The 17,165-nt window shown below is 46.6% G+C and overlaps 7 protein-coding genes across 7 annotated transcripts; 3 read left to right on the forward strand and 4 right to left on the reverse strand.

Annotated features, from left to right (window-relative positions):
* Positions 1–15: 15 nt before the first annotated feature.
* On the reverse strand, positions 16–913 carry F4817DRAFT_352756 (uncharacterized protein). Its single transcript, XM_049305265.1, has one exon. The coding sequence runs from the start codon at positions 661–663 to the stop codon at positions 76–78; it is 588 nt and encodes a 195-aa protein (XP_049154218.1). The 5' UTR covers positions 664–913; the 3' UTR covers positions 16–75.
* A 16-nt stretch (positions 914–929) lies between these two features.
* Positions 930–2,356, forward strand: F4817DRAFT_352757 (NAD(P)-binding protein). Its single transcript, XM_049305266.1, has one exon. The coding sequence runs from the start codon at positions 1,171–1,173 to the stop codon at positions 2,107–2,109; it is 939 nt and encodes a 312-aa protein (XP_049154219.1). The 5' UTR covers positions 930–1,170; the 3' UTR covers positions 2,110–2,356.
* Positions 2,220–4,003, reverse strand: F4817DRAFT_294233 (uncharacterized protein). Its single transcript, XM_049299722.1, has 5 exons — positions 3,740–4,003; positions 3,513–3,683; positions 2,755–3,456; positions 2,613–2,697; positions 2,220–2,548 (listed from the first exon to the last, which is right to left on the reverse strand). The coding sequence occupies exons 1-5, from the start codon at positions 3,911–3,913 to the stop codon at positions 2,382–2,384; spliced, it is 1,299 nt and encodes a 432-aa protein (XP_049154220.1). The 5' UTR covers positions 3,914–4,003; the 3' UTR covers positions 2,220–2,381.
* A 3,726-nt stretch (positions 4,004–7,729) lies between these two features.
* F4817DRAFT_352762 (uncharacterized protein) lies at positions 7,730–9,821 on the forward strand. Its single transcript, XM_049305267.1, has 9 exons — positions 7,730–8,104; positions 8,165–8,412; positions 8,473–8,584; positions 8,640–8,783; positions 8,870–8,873; positions 9,000–9,049; positions 9,103–9,181; positions 9,269–9,460; positions 9,535–9,821. Exons 1-9 carry the CDS (start codon positions 7,780–7,782, stop codon positions 9,650–9,652), a joined length of 1,272 nt encoding a protein of 423 aa, XP_049154221.1. The 5' UTR covers positions 7,730–7,779; the 3' UTR covers positions 9,653–9,821.
* Positions 9,822–9,938: 117 nt separating this feature from the next.
* F4817DRAFT_320755 (uncharacterized protein) lies at positions 9,939–11,411 on the reverse strand (the record flags this gene model as incomplete). The annotated part of the gene is made up of 6 exons (XM_049301217.1): positions 9,939–10,398; positions 10,458–10,694; positions 10,776–10,915; positions 10,983–11,068; positions 11,131–11,167; positions 11,247–11,411. The coding sequence occupies 6 exons, from the start codon at positions 11,409–11,411 to the stop codon at positions 9,939–9,941; spliced, it is 1,125 nt and encodes a 374-aa protein (XP_049154222.1).
* Positions 11,412–14,281: 2,870 nt separating this feature from the next.
* On the reverse strand, positions 14,282–15,036 carry F4817DRAFT_362224 (uncharacterized protein; the record flags this gene model as incomplete). Its single annotated transcript, XM_049306503.1, has 2 exons — positions 14,282–14,331; positions 14,481–15,036. 2 exons carry the CDS (start codon positions 15,034–15,036, stop codon positions 14,282–14,284), a joined length of 606 nt encoding a protein of 201 aa, XP_049154223.1.
* Positions 15,037–15,584: 548 nt separating this feature from the next.
* On the forward strand, positions 15,585–17,002 carry F4817DRAFT_352765 (uncharacterized protein). Its single transcript, XM_049305268.1, has 3 exons — positions 15,585–15,987; positions 16,102–16,162; positions 16,228–17,002. Exons 1-3 carry the CDS (start codon positions 15,859–15,861, stop codon positions 16,422–16,424), a joined length of 387 nt encoding a protein of 128 aa, XP_049154224.1. The 5' UTR covers positions 15,585–15,858; the 3' UTR covers positions 16,425–17,002.
* The last annotated feature ends 163 nt before the right edge of the window (positions 17,003–17,165 follow it).

Here is a 17,165-nt window from a genome sequence, read left to right on the forward strand (position 1 = left end):
AAAGCGTAAATGTGTAGTAAAGATTGTTACTATAAGAACCTAGAAATAGAGTTGATTTCAACTCCCTTTAGAAACTCAAAAGATGGCCCGCCGACCTAGATACAACAAAAAGATTACCATGATAACCTGTGCTAGTCCCAACCCAAATAGTAGTACCATCGATTTGGAGCCCGTCGTTTCGTTCCTGGCCCCTTTCTTCGTCCCCATACCACCGTCTAGCTTTGCGTAGTTCACGTCAAAGTTATCCGGCGCGTGTTTCCGGGCCATCTCTAAAGCCTTTGCGCTATCCACAAACTCTGTCACCCTGGAAACCCGAGTGCCGTCAGGGGATAACTGGATTATCATTACGCATTCGTTTATCCATTCTCCAGCTCCCCCCTTTAGCATTCCCTGCATTCGTGCGTGGACTACTGCCATATTCCCTGGCCCGTCATCGACGATTGACTTCGGGACCATTCTGAATTCGTCGAATACGTTGAAGATGCCGGCGGCGTGCTGGGCGAACGCCTCCCTATTTCGGGGCATCATGCCTAAGCTTTCTGGTAATACCTGATGGTAAAAGTCAGGTGTTGTTGACATGAGAAGCTGCGGAACCGACAGGCTCCCGTAGCCATCTAGTAGCGCATTAACCGTGTTGCGCCGCCGAGTCTGGGCCTCGTCCATAATGACGACCGAGAAGGTGTATTCCTCTAGCGTCGTAGAAGTCTAGGTTGTAAGTTGCTGCCGCCCATAAGGTGGTGGACAACGGTTTTGTTCATCAAGCGAGACTGGCAGGGCATGCAGGACATCGGACGGGAGGGACCTAATAAATCCCTGAGTTTTTTTCCGCAAGTCCCCAAAGAAGGCTGCGTCGTGCTTTATGCCACGAAGCGTTCCGCGTAGGTTTATAACGGACGCTGACAGCTACGGACGCTGACAGCTACGGACGCTGACAGCTACGGACGCTGACAGCTTCGGGCGCTGAAAGGTTTGACGCGGCATCATACCCCCCCTACCTAGGTGCATACACCGAAAGGGGGGTTGTCAGACTAAACTCTGATATGCCGACGTATGTGAACGCAACTCTTCTATTTGACAATCTAAATAGTCCCACGCTGTGGCTGCTGACCTCCTCCGCACGACTGCCGCACAACTGACACATCATCGACTAGATCCAGCCAATAGCCCAGCATGTCGAAAGTCCTTCTCATCACAGGTGCTACAGGAAAGCAGGGTGGTGCAGTGATAAGTGCACTTCTCGACCGGGACCCTAGCAAATTCACGATTCTCGCCGTCACACGCGACGTCAACAGCATCAGCGCTAAGAATCTTGCCCAGAAATCATCCTCGATCAAACTCGTGCAGGGCAATCTTGATAACGTCCCTAGCTTATTCTACGAAGCTCGAAAGATACATCCCCAACCTATCTGGGGTGTCTACTCTGTCCAGATCTCTATGGGAAAGGGGGTGACCCTCGAGGGTGAAGTTGCACAGGGCAAGGCTCTCGTTGACGAGTCTATCAAGGCCGGTATCAGACATTTCGTTTACAGCAGCGTCGAGCGCGGCGGAGACGAAGCATCGTGGGACAATCCGACCCCAATACCTCACTTCCAGAGCAAGTACCACATTGAGCGGCATCTCCGAAACGCCACCGGCCCGGGAAAACCGGGCGCGAGTATGGGTTGGACAATCCTGCGTCCGGTGGCTTTCATGGATAATCTAGCACCCGGGTTTCCAACCAGGGTTTTCATGGCCGCGCTACATAACCACTTGAGAAATAAACGTATGCAATGGATTGCCACGTCGGACATTGGCGTGTTTGCTGCCAAGGCGTTTGCTGACCCCGAGCGCTGGAACCGGAGGGCCGTTGGTCTCGCAGGCGACGAGTTATCATGGGAGCAGCTTAATGCCTCATTCGCCAAGGCGACGGGGTCCCCCGTACCGGTGAGCTACTGGTTCCTCGGGAGCGCGCTGACATACATGGTCACCGAGATGGCCCTGATGATTGGATGGTTCGCCAGCGATGGCTATAAGGCAGATGCTACAGCTCGACGCAAGGATCATCCTCAAATGCTGACACTGGAGGAGTGGTTAGTCAAAGAAAGTCCGTTTGAAACGGTCCGTCGCTAGACTCTAGTAATGGGTGTGCCGATCTATATCGCAATAGACGTAGCATAGCGATATGTTGGTATTCCCCCCAAGCATTGAAACCGGCGAATGTAGGCCTTTCACACAATTCAAGGAGTACAGTTAAACATATCGAATTAATCAGGTAGTTTTTTATTGGTGAACTAAATTAATTGGGAAAAGAGTCCATGCCAATCACTTGTCGCTGTATGGGCTGTCGCTGTATGGGCTGTCGCTGTATGGGCTGTCGATAGTTTTGTTGCCGGAAACATCCCCTACGCTAGAATGGTGAAGACTTGAGAGCTATCGCCGGCACAAGGAGCAGAATCAAGCCTACCGTTGCCCGGCACGATGCACGTTGCATTTCGTTCGCTCTCTGGCGCGAAGACGAAATTTGTCTCCCCCGTAAATGGTACCAACTGGCCATTGTTCGTCTCGCCCTCTAGTTCAGTATTAGCATCAGAACGTGCCGTAGCATCAGGAATCAGGATAGAATAGTTACGTACCTCCAGCTGCTCGCCCTCCGCACGAGAAAATCGTTACCGTGTCGCCGGCTGGGCGTCGTCCATCAAAGCTAATACAACCGTTCGTCTAGAGACATGTTAGAATTAACTAACGATTATTAATAACGAAGCCGGTCTAACTTACCAAGCTGCTCACTATCAAAGCCGAATCTTGGGCGTTGTTATGTTTCCCGGCCGTGATGATGTCGAACTTTTCATTGGGCGTCCCGCCACACTGCACTAACGAGACCGGGATGAGGTTCTCACGAAAGTCACCAGCAGTTGGGTCGATGAAGAGACACTGGCCGTTTGGCGCCTTTATGCTGACGGAGGTGAAAGCACGCGTCGCTGTGTCGTCCCGCTGATGAGACTCTGCTACTGCGGTGGGTTGTAATACGCCACCGGCACGAGATACGGGGACAGCCTCGGTAGGATTAGGAATTGCTCCGGTAGCATCCGAGACAGATGTCGTCGACCCCTGACTCGGATTCTGTACGGTAGTAGCGGTGGCGGTAGACGTAGCAGTCGCTTGAGAGTTAGTTGGCGTAGATGAGACATCTGTTCCGCTCGATGCGCTACTAACAGCTGCTGGTGCATTGCCAAATGTAAATAGTTGGTCGGAACCCCCAGCGGCACAGGGGGCAACATCGATGACGTTACCCTTGACGGTGAAGCACGACTGTAGGTCATTCTGGGGTGAAAACGTGAGAGGTCCACTACTGGTGTTGAAAGGGAAGAGCTGGGAATCTGTGACTTCGCCGCCACCATCTGCCCGTCCACCGCAGCTAAAAAGAATGACTTGGTTGCCACCCGCACGTCGCGGATCGAAGTTGAAACAGGCATTCGTCTGGAGACTTATTAATACATGCCTACTTCGAGTAAGATGCAAGATGAAGTACTAACCAAGGTGCTAACAATGAGCATCGAGTTCTCAGCATTGTTATGCTTCCCTGCGGTAATAACGTCCCATCCCTGGCCGTCTGTGGTGTCACATTCGGCGACTTGTATCGGAGTGAGGTTTGCTCGGAAATCTCCAGACAGCTCGTCAACGAACAAGCATCGCCCATCAGAGGTCTATAATATATATACCGTTAACGCAAGGCGCTGTTTATCATCCAGAGTTATCTTACCCGTATCTGCGTTCCCGAGAAAGCCCTCGTCGCCGTGTTATCCGGCTGCTGCGCCTCTTCAAATGCCGCCTGGTCGAGTTCTGTCACCGTCTTTCGAAGCAAGCCTAGAGACGCGATGGGCGACGCAGCCACGCATGATTGCAAGCCGAGAAAGGCGAATATGAATGAATACATTGTTACTAGTAACCCCAACACAGGAGTTTGATAACGGCTCTTCAGTGGTTTTTCCTTGGAATAAAAACAGAACAGTTCCCGCAAATATACGTTCGAGATCTCGAATGATAGTATAGTAAGAATGAAAGAGCCCGCGCAGCAGGAATGAGTGACGAATATAAAAGAGGTAAGAAGCGAATGTTAAGAACCTGCCCAAGACCTGACGATGTTATGACAGATGGTGAGGGTAACAACATCGTGTAGCGTCACCGGGCACGAAGCGATTATAAATACTAAGCGCGGCATTGTGAGCTTACTATTGTATCTGGACTTTTCGTCGTTGCGAAAAGAGAACCTCATCCAGGAGATAATAACTAACTCCCTATTTTAAAATGAGGGGTTTCTGTCAAGTTTCATAGCGGCTCCCTAGGAGCCTTTGGCGAGCCCGCGTTTCTCTTAGCGCCGCGAAGCTTGGGTCAAAATATCGGTGGCGGCATTACATATTTAAACATTGGTAGGGGATTTATGCAGGGTCACAGAAAGGAACAGTGTGCATATGTCTCGCCTCGGGGTTAAGCTGAATCAATGAAACAACGCCTGTCACATATGCAATGATCGTCACTAGGATCAAAGATCGTTTATACTTCCTTTTCTAATCTTGAATGTTTCAATGAGTTGTTTCTTATAGGAGGTAAACAATTTTATATTAACGTAAGATTGTTATTGGTCAATTTATAGCATGTACTTCTTAAGGAGGTAGCCTCTCGTACGAATGAATGAGCTGCCCATGCACTCATAGCAGGGTAGGGATATGTTCCGTTGTTGTAGGTACCTAAGATATATCAGGACTGCCTCAAATACCCTGCGAAACAACGCGACCTTGTCCAACTAGAGAGATATCCTAAACCAATGCTGATTTTGGCTTAACGCTGCATAGGTACTTCATACATTACTTAGACTACCGTTCTACCCTCATATTATAATGTTGCTTCTCTTAGATCTTAGAAGAAAAAGTCTTCCTCGGGTGCCAAGTACCTAAGGTGTATCAAATCCATACCCCTAATACAACTTTCAATCATTCACCTCCGATATATTTCTATACCTCATCGCCCACCTCCCGATTAATATTTACCTACCTACCTAGGTAGGTATCCTCTAATGTCACCGCAAAAATGACGCTTCACTTACCAACGCCATTAATTACGTAACCTAGGTAAGCCCAACTACTACACAAAGTGAACAGGGATAGCTCCACAGGTAGCCCAGCTGCGACTGCCAAGAGCATCGACGAGATCTCTGATCTGCGCCAAGGTAAAGGATGCTCCCTAGGGAAACAGAAAGGCCCCGGTTCCAATGGAGCCATCGAACTCAGCCGAGACGAAGATGCTTAGGATTATAATGACGATATTCAACGTGATAGAAGGCACCTTGGTTATAGAATCAGATATTGTACCCCCCGATGAACGTCATACATATAGTGAATATCAGGATAGATATAATTGAACTCTTAACGTCTGCCTCCTACTCTTACGAAGACGCTACGCGCCTCTTATATAGTAGATCCCCTGATTCTACTCCTAACCCACTTACACCCTGACATAGAGCCTATTCGATAAAGATGAATGAACCTTGCTTGTGGGATTAGCCAGACACGCGTATTACCGGTACGTTAGAGGTGACCCCGGTAGCAACTCCAGGACCTACGTTCATAGAAGGAGAGATCAATCTTAGGTATATATGAGTATCGTATTCGAGTTGATTTCATCCCTCTCTACCAATAGCCACAGTATTCGTGATTTCCCGTTATTGCGAGTCCTTAAACGCCAATATCTTTCAGGCTATATATCTAGCCGCCAAGTCATTGCCGAGTTACCAATATCCATTAAATCCTGTCAAACATATTTGTCCCAAAGGCCAGCCAGTATGAAGAAGGATATCAAGAGAGGTATCGAAGTTATGAAGCGCGTTAATAGTAGCATTAATATGGATGGACACGCTGATCAGTCAGTGGTAGATCCATCCAACTTTATTTACCGATTTATATAAAAATATCCATGAGAGTCCATTATTGTCAGGATTTATACCCGTCGATTGATGTCATACACAGAGTGAGTGTCTAGGATAGGTAGACCAAGTAATAATAGTATTGATCTAGTAACGCCTGGCCTTCTATCTTCTTACGAGGGCGCTGTGCGCCTCTTATATAGTAGATAGACCCCTGTTAGCTACCTCTGACCCATAATACTCTGACAATTATCTCGGTACATTTCACATATATATCATCAGTGAGATATTTGCGTTGCCTTAGAGCAACTAATATGTGCTTTAATAAAGCGGTAACTACGACTACCACCAGGGAGGTATGTAGACACAAGCTAGAACAGAGAACTACTTAACCTGATATTTTGTTACAGGTAACGTTAGGCAGTTATAAAGCTCCATAGGTTCACGGTTATATTAGGAACATTTATTATCAAACTCATTGACATACATGATAACAAACGAGGCATCCATTCCATATATACTACTTCATCTTTATCTTTGGGATTCTAGCTTGCGTATATGATTGACCAAGGATCAATTTAATTGTGCCAAATTTATACGAGATAATTAATCCAAAGCAACCAAGTCTTGTGGGTCTATGAACCTACTTTTCAGCGTAACATCATCAAGTCAAGTATACAATCATGATATCCCAAGGTATAAGTCCCTCTATCAACGTAGTCTACCCCATGACGAGCTATTGATAGAGTGTATTACATAAAAGCAGTTATACTTTTAGCCGAGAACCTATTATAATGAGTTACTACGCTATCGTATAAGTATAAACCGAAGCTTCATAAATCAAATATATATTTTGTAATAAGTGCTTCTTTAATATGTATCCTTCAAGTTAAAGCATACCAGCCCAGCTTATCTCGAGTAAAGCTTCTAATCGTCCTGTCCGGAATCGAGCTTTCTAATAAGGGCACATGGCCATACCTAAACTATGAGTGTTTCTCAGCTTATGGGGCGGAGAGCTATGTGCATACCTACCTGCCTACCTGCCTACCTGTGTACGTAGGGTAACATCATGAACTCGATGGCGGTTATGTAAAAGTTAGGTTGTCACGACATCACATTATGTCGGATTAAAATACTATTAGATAACGAAAGCGTATAATGCCAGCGGGCTACGGTATCAACCCCTGGATTAGGCAGGCAGGTTGGCCACAATATAATTACGTGATATTATTCTCCCATTACATGTTATATAGTATGTCTCTTTTTGCAGGTCTCCATGACGTGATGTCTCTAGGAAAACTATCTATCTAAGGTATCCTTCATGAATAAGGTAGGGATAGTGGTAACAACCTCATCTTCATGTGGGGAATGGAAGCGCTGAGAGATCTCAGATGAGGAAGTTCGGGTTCATCATGCAATGCATGTAACGATTAATTAGAACGAGGTCATATATGTGCCTTGGCGTGAAGCCTGATAAACAACACCATCAGACTTCTGGCCAATAGTTTGAGATTGAGATTAAAGAAGCTGGTCCACTCGACCCTCCGGTTCTATGCTTCGGCAGGCTAAATTGACTGGACGTAACTCGAGGGACATTCCCTGCTTGGGATTCTCTTCGTTTCCCATATTTCTTGCGCAAGTGCTCTTACGACCTTCTGTAACCAATTGCCAAGCATGCACATCCATTGCTCATACGAGCTAGGCTAAAGTTTATCGTTCTAGATCTACGTCGCCCATGCGAAGCACGACCTGCCCGATCGGGTAGATGCAAAGCTCATCTGTCGTAACGCTATCACCAAAGCTTCAAATATAAAGTGTACTGTCGAGTTCACCCTCCAAAAATTTATCAAAAACCTGCGCCCCTTACCTCATAATCGTCCATCATGAAATTCCTCCAACCTCTTTTGTTGGTCGCGTCCTTAACCGTCGCCTTGCGACTGGATAGGCGGGGTAAAGTTATATATGACGGCTATAAGATCTTTCGCGTGGCACCAGGGGATAATATTGCGGATTTCGAAGCCCAATTGGAATCTCTGGAGGCTATCGACCTTACCCACAATCATGGCCATGTAGAGGAGGAGCATTTCGATATCGCAGTGCCTCCTGAGAATCTTTCGGCGTTTGAGGGGTTGAATTTCACCTCCGAGGTGTTGACTGATGATCTCGGAGTCGACATAGCACTCGAAGGGGAGTTTGCTGAGTATCCCGGTACGTTGGATAGATTGAAAGAGAAACATAAGTACACGGGCTGATTCCAATGGTACCTAGAACTAAGCGCGGCTGCTCTTCCAAGCCTTTCATGGTTCAATGCATACCATGCTTACAATGACCACTTGACGTTTTTGAAAGATATACAGGCGTCTTTCTCCTCTAACTCGGAGCTTATCACGGCCGGTAAATCATTTGAGGGCCGCGATATTCAGGGTATTCACCTCTGGGGAAGCGGCGGCAAGGACTCGAAACCTGCTGTCTATTTTCATGGCAATGTCCACGCTCGCGAATGGATTTCCTCGAAGGTGACTATATGCCCAAAATCTCCGCTGAGTTAGCTATATGTTACTAACATTTAACCTCAGGTTGTCGAATATCTCACATACCAACTTGTTGCCAACTACAACAATGACACGACGATCAAGGGCTTTCTCGATAGTTACGACTTCTACATCTTGCCTATCGTCAACCCCGACGGTAAATTGATCTCATTATAATGATCTTAAATAAGGTACTAGCTCATTTATACTAGGGTTCCTCTATACACAAACTACGAACCGGTTGTGGCGGAAGAATCGCCAGACGCGATCCGGCACCTCTGCTATTGGCACCGATGTCAACCGGAATTGGCCTTATAAATGGGATGGAGAGGGGTCTTCTACGAGCCCCGGGTCAGGTCAGTTAATCTCGTGAATCTTTTTCTTCTGCTCGTTTTGATTCTCCAATATGGATCAAATGCATCGTTTGCTGACCAAATTTTAGAAACGTGAGTACCTAGCCGGATATAAACAGTGCCTTCAGAGTCCTACACGATGGCTCTCCGAGTCTAATTGTTGTCCACGAAATGAATGATATTATAAGTGAAAGGGCATAGATATTAACTAAGTTATAGGTACCGCGGCGCTGCAGCAGGTGATACTCCAGAGAACACTGGTATCCGAAGTAAGATTCAACATTTATGTCAACCTAAAAGTATCTAACTTATTTTGTCGTAGCCTTGAGCGACCAGCTAGCGAAAAAGAATGGCATTAAGCTGTACATCGATTGGCACAGCTACGGACAATATATCCTGACGTCAGTATAGCTTCGATCAGTTCTCCCTGCCGGGTTTAGACACCTACAACCCTATTGTAATTCTGGGAGCTGACATGAACTTTGCAGGCCTTACGGTTACTCATGCTCAGCAGCGGCTTCAAACCAGGCCAAGCAGGACTCACTGGCTAAAAATACTGCTTCCGCTATCGCGAAGCCATATGGGACTCAATTCACTGCCGGTCCGATCTGCTCTACGCTCTATGCCGCTGCCGGCGGTAGCAACGATTATGTGACTGACGTTAACAAGGCAGAGTTTGGGTAAGTCAAGCGGTCTGTTATATAGGGTAGAATCCCGTCTGAGCGTGTGCCTGAATTACTAACTTGAACCTAAGGTGGGCCATCGAACTCCGTGATACTGGCCGAAACGGATTCACATTACCCGCCAATCAAATCCTCCCAACTGGTATCGAGGTATGGGAAGGAATGAAGTATCTTTTCGCTAATATGTGAAAATATATTCGAATTATATCGATATATTATTATTAGTAGTATTCATCTAAGTCAGATAACAGCGACGTCAAACCAAGTACGTACACTCGGACTCATCGATATTTGGACATTCGTCTAGATGTAGTTGCCGCCCGTAATAAATGTTAATTTGAATTGTTCTATCCTCAAGTCTTCAGGGAGACCTCGACGATTACTGTATCCAACAGTAATCCAACTTTAAAGCGATTTAACAGAAGTAGGTATCTTGCAAAGAGGGGTATCATAGTATTTGGGTTACGGAATCGTATCATTTTAGATTCCTGTCCTTTTCCGTATCTGAACTCCTTGGACGAGGCTCCTCCTTTACAATCCACTCATGCCTTATCGAAATTGCCCCCATCTCAAGACCAATCTCGCCTAAGCTGCCGAAGCTCATGGGTGGCTCTGGAGACTTTGCTATCGATGCTTGATACCCGACGTCTTCGGGACGTAGGCGTGTTTCTGATGTGTTTTCGGTGAGTGGTTGGAACCGACGATTGCTATTTTTCTTCGGTAGGGGTGCGATAGGCGGAGTACTGTAATTTGCCGTTCCGTCAGGTGAGTATCGACCGCCGAAAAGGGGACGCATAGTCATTGCACACGCTGCCATCACGCCGAGACAGGGCTCAAGCGAGCTAAGCACAATGGTATGCGGAGAACTGAATGTGAAATCGTTGAAGTCCATTTTGACCATCTCAGCTATACGGACGATGCTAACAATGCATGGCCTACCAAGAATGTTTGTTAGGGGGAACGCATAATGGGAAACTCCGATACTAATACTCACAACACCAATACGCCGAAGAGTGCTGCTAACCGAAGCCGCTTCTCCCATGCTAACTCAAGCCTCAGCAGGTAAGGCATCGGCATGATAAGAATCATCAGGTCAGATATCATGTTGAGGACTCCCGTTATAGCCCATGATACCGTCGGGTCTCCACAGACTCCTCCCTCGATCGATTTATCCCAGTTATAGGCGAAGGGTCTACATAGGAGAAAGGCGGTGAGAATGGCAGTTAAACCCCTTTATTACGGACCGTTAGCAACTGGAATGCAATAGGATAACTACATAATTGATAGAATGCGGCATGCGGTAGGTACATACCATCCAAGGACAAGAACGTAAGTAATTCTGGCGGTTACGATAAAACTCTGTACTAGGAAGATTTTCGTAGATAATATGAGAATCGAAACTCTGCAAAGACAAAGGCTAATTGCCCATAGTAGCTGGTTGGCAACTGTATGCTACGTCCCACCGCAAGAGTTAGTAAATTCCATCGACTGCAAACCGTCGTGGTGCCGAGAAACATACCTGGAGGAATATCTCTGCTCCGGACTCGACGCCAAATCTGTTCTTTATATCCTCGATATGGTAACCTACTCCACCTATAAGAACGGCTATCAAGTATAAAGCGTTAACTCTCAATCCTAGACTATCTTTACTGGGAACTAATACGAACATGAGATAGATACGCCTTGGTAGATGACAGCGAAAACCTAGGGTACAGCATCAGTAATGATCAAAGGTCTCTGGCCAAGTTTTCATGCTGGCAAGAATAGAGCTTTCGCAACATACACAGGCTGCAATAACGAAATAGTCACTCCAGTCGAGCACCCTATTCGCCCTGCGTCTGGCCAAGACGCGTAAGGCAACGGATACCACCGCCAGGAGACTAAATACAACGCTGCAGACTATGACGGCCCTTTGATCTTGGGTCTCGATGGGGAAGATAAAGGGCATAATAGCGTCCTAAAGTCATTCGGATGAACGGAGGAAACGAATGACTCCTTTGATTGGAATATAGAACGGCACAATTCATCGATCATCGAAAGGCGAAATAAAACTGATGGCTAAAAGATTGTGTTCCGGGTTTACATAAGTTTGCAAGCTGTAGCCATTTTCACCCACCAATCCCGTCGCAATGGCCTATAGAACCAGCGGTATGGTACGTATGTATACCGGGTGCCCGACGGGCAGGGGACCTTTTATGATGAACCAACACTCCGAAGCAGGACCCTAGTAGATAGATAAGCCAGGTTTCGTCTAACTAGTAGCTTTGGCCATTGAGAGAGCATAGCTCTACACTCGACTTGGCTTCCTTATCTATGTGGCCGATTCTGAACCCTCTGTGATATTAGAAAAGGCTAATGGTCTCAACTAGAAGTGTTCGATTCGTTAATCTTCCCACAACACATACATAGCGTGTAAGCAGCGGTAGCGGAGCGAGACCCACGAGGCAGTAGGGCCATCCAAACATCACACAACGGAAAATTCTCTACGCATTGACCTATGTGTTAAACAAGGGTTATTGAAAAGAAAGCTCAGGAAGCTGGGGTAATGCCTCCCCTTTAGCGGGCCTTCAAGGGTCTAAACAGTGATCCCTCGCCTTGCCGGTATGTCACTGTGCTTACACTAGTCAAAGACCACTACCTAACCCGAGAAATAAACATCCACACGTAGGTATGTAACAAGATACGACAAGGGACGCTCGTAACCAAAACTACCTAGCCATATGGCCATATGGGAATCATCAGTTCGCCTCACCCTCAGCACTGAGCCATACCGCAGCGTCGGATTGCCCGGTACTATTATACCGAGCCGGGCTTCGGAATGCTTGCCGGGTAAAGATACAACCATACCTAACTGGAGTTGGCCCTCCGCGTGAAATGTTTGTGACTGGTAATCCTAATTACTTGGGCCCAACTTGGCAGAAGTGTACAATTTACTATATACGCAACACTAGGGAAAGGCTAATGGGCTTGTAATGGAAACATTGTCTAGGTATGTACTTGGGTAGCTCAGCTGACTTGTCTGCTTGTTTGAATGTTTGCTTAAACCTCTTGTTTACGCTAACGAATGAATGTTATCAGTCGATACTGTATGGAGTCTGCAAACCCGGTAAGAAGTCCACTTACCGTGACGGGGTACCAGCATGTCAATCCTTCCGGAGGTTAGCGTACCCATATTGGGATGACAGTTATGCATCTGACGGGAGGACTATGTATGTAAAACACCACAATGACCTTATTACGACGAAGTTACTTGTTAAAGTAAGCTACTTGTTCGCGTCCAACTTTTTGATATTAAGTTACAGACAGGTGGTTAGCAATTCCAAAGCTGTTACTATATCATGCGACTCTACATACCTATGCATGTTTTACAAGATTACGATGATATCTCGAGTTTAGCCCGGCTAGCTTTGAAATTGTTCATAGTTTAGGAGCCTTTTCTTTAAATATCTTGCCGGGTAGATTAATTCCGATGCTATTGGAGACAGTCGGGTTAGACTGTCACTTCTACATTTCTAAAGAAGCTTACTCAATATGAGTTGTAAAAATAAAAGAAATCTGCTGTTAAAACAAGACCAAGATCTTACAACGTCCAGCCGATGGTGAGAGTGGCCGTATTTAAACGATAGTAGTACCTATGTCCTCTAGTGCCAGAAAAGCATAGTATATTGCCACTTTCCATCTGATTAGTTATGCTCTTTATACTATTCCGAGGATGGTATGTTTTGACTCTTTTGGAAGCCTTGATTTGTTGATATAAGTGGGCTTCGTACCTGTGCTTTTCTGGCACCAAAGGACATAAAATTGACATTATTTTAATGGACTGACCTAGGTACCGAGGTAGATACTGAGTTGGTTTACAGACATGTAAAAAAGAATTGAAAGCGTGAAGACATTGGAAGAAAACCGCGTGGTGCGTAATACAGTACAAATATATACACACGAGTTAAACATACTGTCTTTCCAATTCGGGAATCAAATTCTTGGGGTTAGCCAATCGGAAAAGAAGCCAGTGATTTCGGGATTTACATAAGCAAATAAGACGGTACCCAACTTGTTGCCTTGTTGAAACTAAATATTAAGTCGAAGTAACATAATATATTGGTGATTTGTACACCTTATTCATCAATCAAGTAACAACTGTGAAGATAATCTAGGCGTGAGGAGCATTTCGTAAGCATTGCATATGTAGGAAGAATCTCCAGACAGATATTTGTCCCCTTGCAATATTAAACACAGCTGTGTAAACATATACATGTTGGTATGGCTATAGAAGTACTATTTATGCTATTTAAGTAGCAACCGCCGCAATGCGGTAAAATCTGTGAATACCTAAGTGCCCATGATGTTTGGGTCCTCGCTTTTGCCACCCGATGTGAAATAGCCTCTGAAGGCAATCGAATCTGAATCCGAATCTGGCGCAAGTGTCGAATAAAACTGCCACTACCAAGCATCCCTGAATGGAGAAGAGTTGACGAACCCCCTTGCCTTATTTCGTATTTACCGGACCTAAAGCCACCCCGAAAAAAAAAAAAGGAATTAGCAGCATCGCTCACTTGCCATACGCCTGAGAAGTCATGATAGAAACCAGATCCACTTTTTTCCTCGTTGTCGTAGTCAAAGCGCCGCCGAAACGCGTCGAATCGCAGTGAAAAGGAATATACGCATAATTAAGCCCTGCCCGATGAACGCCAGTGTAATAAACTTCGCTTCTGCCCTGGTCCTCTATCCGCCGCAATAAAAAAAGGAACCGCCACGTCTAAGTGGCTTATTATGGACATGGGGGAGAAAGGGTGTTGAGAGCCAACCTCTCGTTGTGACTTATGTCGACATGACGATGATGGCTGGGTTAGCTGCCAACTGAGGAACGACTGCAGCGGAAGCTAGTAGCAGGTTACCTATTCCTGTCGAAGTGTCTCGTGGTGTGGCTGATAAATCGAGGCCGCCGTATGTTGCTACATGACAGGGCCATCTAGCATAGGCCCTCCCATCTCCATGTTATCCATGGGCACGTCCATACCAGTTCCTCGGGTCTCCATGCTAGACATGCGCGCTTCTACCGCACCCATGCGCGACTCCATAGTTTCGATTCTTTTTTCAATGCCGTCCAGGCGCTGCTCGATGCGATCGAAGGCTTGTGTCATCTCGTGGCTCATACGATCCATCTTATTCGTGAGGCTTCGTATACTCTGTGCGGTCGGTGTGTTCTCCTGGCCTGGATTGCTGCTATGAACTCGGGGCTCGTGGTTGTGCTGATCGCACTGAACCTGAAAACGCCACTGGTTGCCGAGCTGGACCTCGCATACTGCCTTCGCCCTCCAAGGGCAATCAACCTTCCTCGTGCTCGGGTTACGCTTCTTGGCAGTGCTGTTGTACTTGACGCCGCCGCGGTCACACACCAAATCATATCGCGTAGGCTTGTGGTCACGATAGTTGCTAGCCCGGAGCTTTACGATTCCGAAACCCTGATCCTTCGCCACGCGCTGGATGGAACCGATAAGGTCCTCGAAGCTGGGGAATATGCCTTCGGGGGGCGATCGAAGGGCTCCGGAAGGAGCGGGATCGTTGGTCGGCATATTCACCGGGGTCGCTGGGGTTGTCGTCGGGCCCGGGCGCGGGGTGTTTAAGGCGCTCGAGTTACCGTTGACGACGACGCCCGGGGCGACCGCACGGTGGTGGGGGGGCTGTTGGAACGAAATGTTGGCGGTTGGGGGTGAACAGCTAGGGGTTGAAGGTGGAGTATAAAAGAGGGAGGGAATAATAGAAGGTGAGTAGGTGAGGCTATCTCCAAACTTAAGCTGTGCCTCGGGTTTCTCGGTGGGGTAGGTTGTCGGATACGGCTGCTGGTCACCGTGTGAGTTTGCTGAAGTTGACGCGGAGAATGCTGCGGTAGGACAGTGGGAAAGTTGAATTGGGGACGAGGATCGGGGCGGAAGAAAAGAATTGGTTGGTGGGTGGGGAAAAGGAAATCGGGCACTTTGCTTACCTGAGCTACGTGTGGCTTGTGAGGCTGCAGAGGTTGCAGAGGCTTAAGAGGCAGAGGGTAGCCACATTGACGCGTCAAGTGGGTACGCGCCTTCTTCTGTGCACGAGCCACTTCCAATTGAATTTGGGTAGGGAGGTGGGCTCGGCTCATCTCCGGCTGAGGCTTAGCTTGAGCTTGAGCTTGAGTTTGAGTCGGTACCTGCCACTTGTTCGTCTGTCCCGGCGATTGGAACTCTAACCCAGTATTAACGACCCGCTGTCGATTATCGCCGTCCATCTTCAAGTGCTCCATCGGAACTTCGGAGGGTATTATATTTTAGTTATTCCTAAATCACTTGATGTTCTGACCGGCTTATTGTTGTAAGATCTAGAAATCGAGTTGCTGATCTTATGCTTTGGACTTTGGTTAAATAATGGCTGCGGTCGGAAGTCAGTTGAAGAAGTCTAGCGTTGGTGGCTCAGGACGGAGTAAGGAAGGAGAAATGCCAGACGAGGAGCAGCTGGAACTAAGTATGAAGCAGCTGAATCTCCTACACATCAAGGTGCGAAAAAGTTTTTTAATGTTTGCCCACCTTTTGGACTGGAAATGGTCAATGCTCATACTTCCATATCATCGCTTCCATATCATCGTATTACTGACACATGGCGGAAAACAGTGCCGGGAGTTGAGAACAACTATTCAGCGCATGCTCGAGGCTATCCCGAACAACTCTACTGGTACTGTATTCGTTTCTTTCTTGTATTCATCTCTTTTCGCACTTGGGCATGCTGACACATGGTAGCCGAGGAAGTCTATGAGTGTTTCGTCAAGTCAGTCGTCGCCGCAAGCACTCAGATTAAAGACTTCAATGCCCTTTACAACAGCGAGGAGAGTAAGAGGGTCCTTGACCAAGCTAAGAAGAGTCGCGACGCCAACCCTAAAGGCATCAAACCTTGGCGTGCTAAAGATCACCCAGACTGGTTGGATCTTGCTCAATAGAGCTCCCGCCACTTGATTAATAGAGGTTGATATTTTTTGAAGATAGTCGGCATCACCAGGCCAGACTACGGCATTTTCTAATGTTTCGGTATTGCAGCGGCGTTTGGTCAACGGTATAGTGGTGTTACGGTGGGTTCATGCTTACGTAGAAGGTACCTAACATAATACCGTCTAAAAGACATTAATACGAAAGTGTCATTATGCTTAGTTAACATGTTATTGTACTATGTTATTTATATATGACTACCTATCCTAAAGAACTACGTAGGTTAGGTATGACGAGGCTATACTCTACCACAATTATCAAACTATATTTTTTTAATATAAGAGAATTGTGTATATGCATATTGCTGATATACTAACTTCTCTCCCTCGGGATTAGTTCTCTTCGTATCTTCATAGTATCCAGATCCCTCTATATTTAGGTAAGTAAAGGAGTCATTTAAAGCTGGCCTATTTTGGAGAATTTTATGTAATATGAGCTTCGGACTTTAGGTCAACACATGTACCATCGAGTCACATACATACCTAGGTATAAATGCATGATTTAGGTAATTCCACCTAATAAATTACATGCTCTAGTGTCCTGAGGAAAAGTAAGTCAAAATCTGTGACGCACTTGGGTTACTAACAATTATCCTCCTGCTTAGGTAATAGAGAAAGCAGTAGGGCACGGACCACATAAATCAGGAGAGTTCGATAGGCCGATAAGCTAGCAGCCTGCCTGTCTGCCTGTTCACC

The sequence above is a fragment of the Daldinia loculata genome (assembly GCF_022478755.1).
Source record: "Daldinia loculata strain CBS 113971 unplaced genomic scaffold F4817scaffold_87, whole genome shotgun sequence".
In the NCBI taxonomy this organism is placed as follows: domain Eukaryota; kingdom Fungi; phylum Ascomycota; class Sordariomycetes; order Xylariales; family Hypoxylaceae; genus Daldinia; species Daldinia loculata.

Excerpts from the sequence above, each read along its gene's own strand:
- F4817DRAFT_352756 (XM_049305265.1), bottom strand. The coding sequence starts at position 663 with ATGGACGAGGCCCAGACTCGGCGGCGCAACACGGTTAATGCGCTACTA.
- F4817DRAFT_352765 (XM_049305268.1), top strand. The coding sequence starts at position 15,859 with ATGGCTGCGGTCGGAAGTCAGTTGAAGAAGTCTAGCGTTGGTGGCTCA. Across the intron at positions 15,988-16,101 it reads TGAATCTCCTACACATCAAG|TGCCGGGAGTTGAGAACAAC; the intron begins GTGCGAAAAAGT and ends GGCGGAAAACAG. Across the intron at positions 16,163-16,227 it reads TATCCCGAACAACTCTACTG|CCGAGGAAGTCTATGAGTGT; the intron begins GTACTGTATTCG and ends GACACATGGTAG.
- F4817DRAFT_294233 (XM_049299722.1), bottom strand. The coding sequence starts at position 3,913 with ATGTATTCATTCATATTCGCCTTTCTCGGCTTGCAATCATGCGTGGCT. Across the intron at positions 2,698-2,754 it reads CTTTGATAGTGAGCAGCTTG|ACGAACGGTTGTATTAGCTT; the intron begins GTAAGTTAGACC and ends ACATGTCTCTAG. Across the intron at positions 2,549-2,612 it reads CGGAGGGCGAGCAGCTGGAG|AGGGCGAGACGAACAATGGC; the intron begins GTACGTAACTAT and ends ATACTGAACTAG.
- F4817DRAFT_352757 (XM_049305266.1), top strand. The coding sequence starts at position 1,171 with ATGTCGAAAGTCCTTCTCATCACAGGTGCTACAGGAAAGCAGGGTGGT.
- F4817DRAFT_352762 (XM_049305267.1), top strand. The coding sequence starts at position 7,780 with ATGAAATTCCTCCAACCTCTTTTGTTGGTCGCGTCCTTAACCGTCGCC. Across the intron at positions 8,585-8,639 it reads GCCTATCGTCAACCCCGACG|GGTTCCTCTATACACAAACT; the intron begins GTAAATTGATCT and ends CATTTATACTAG. Across the intron at positions 9,461-9,534 it reads GTTAACAAGGCAGAGTTTGG|GTGGGCCATCGAACTCCGTG; the intron begins GTAAGTCAAGCG and ends CTTGAACCTAAG.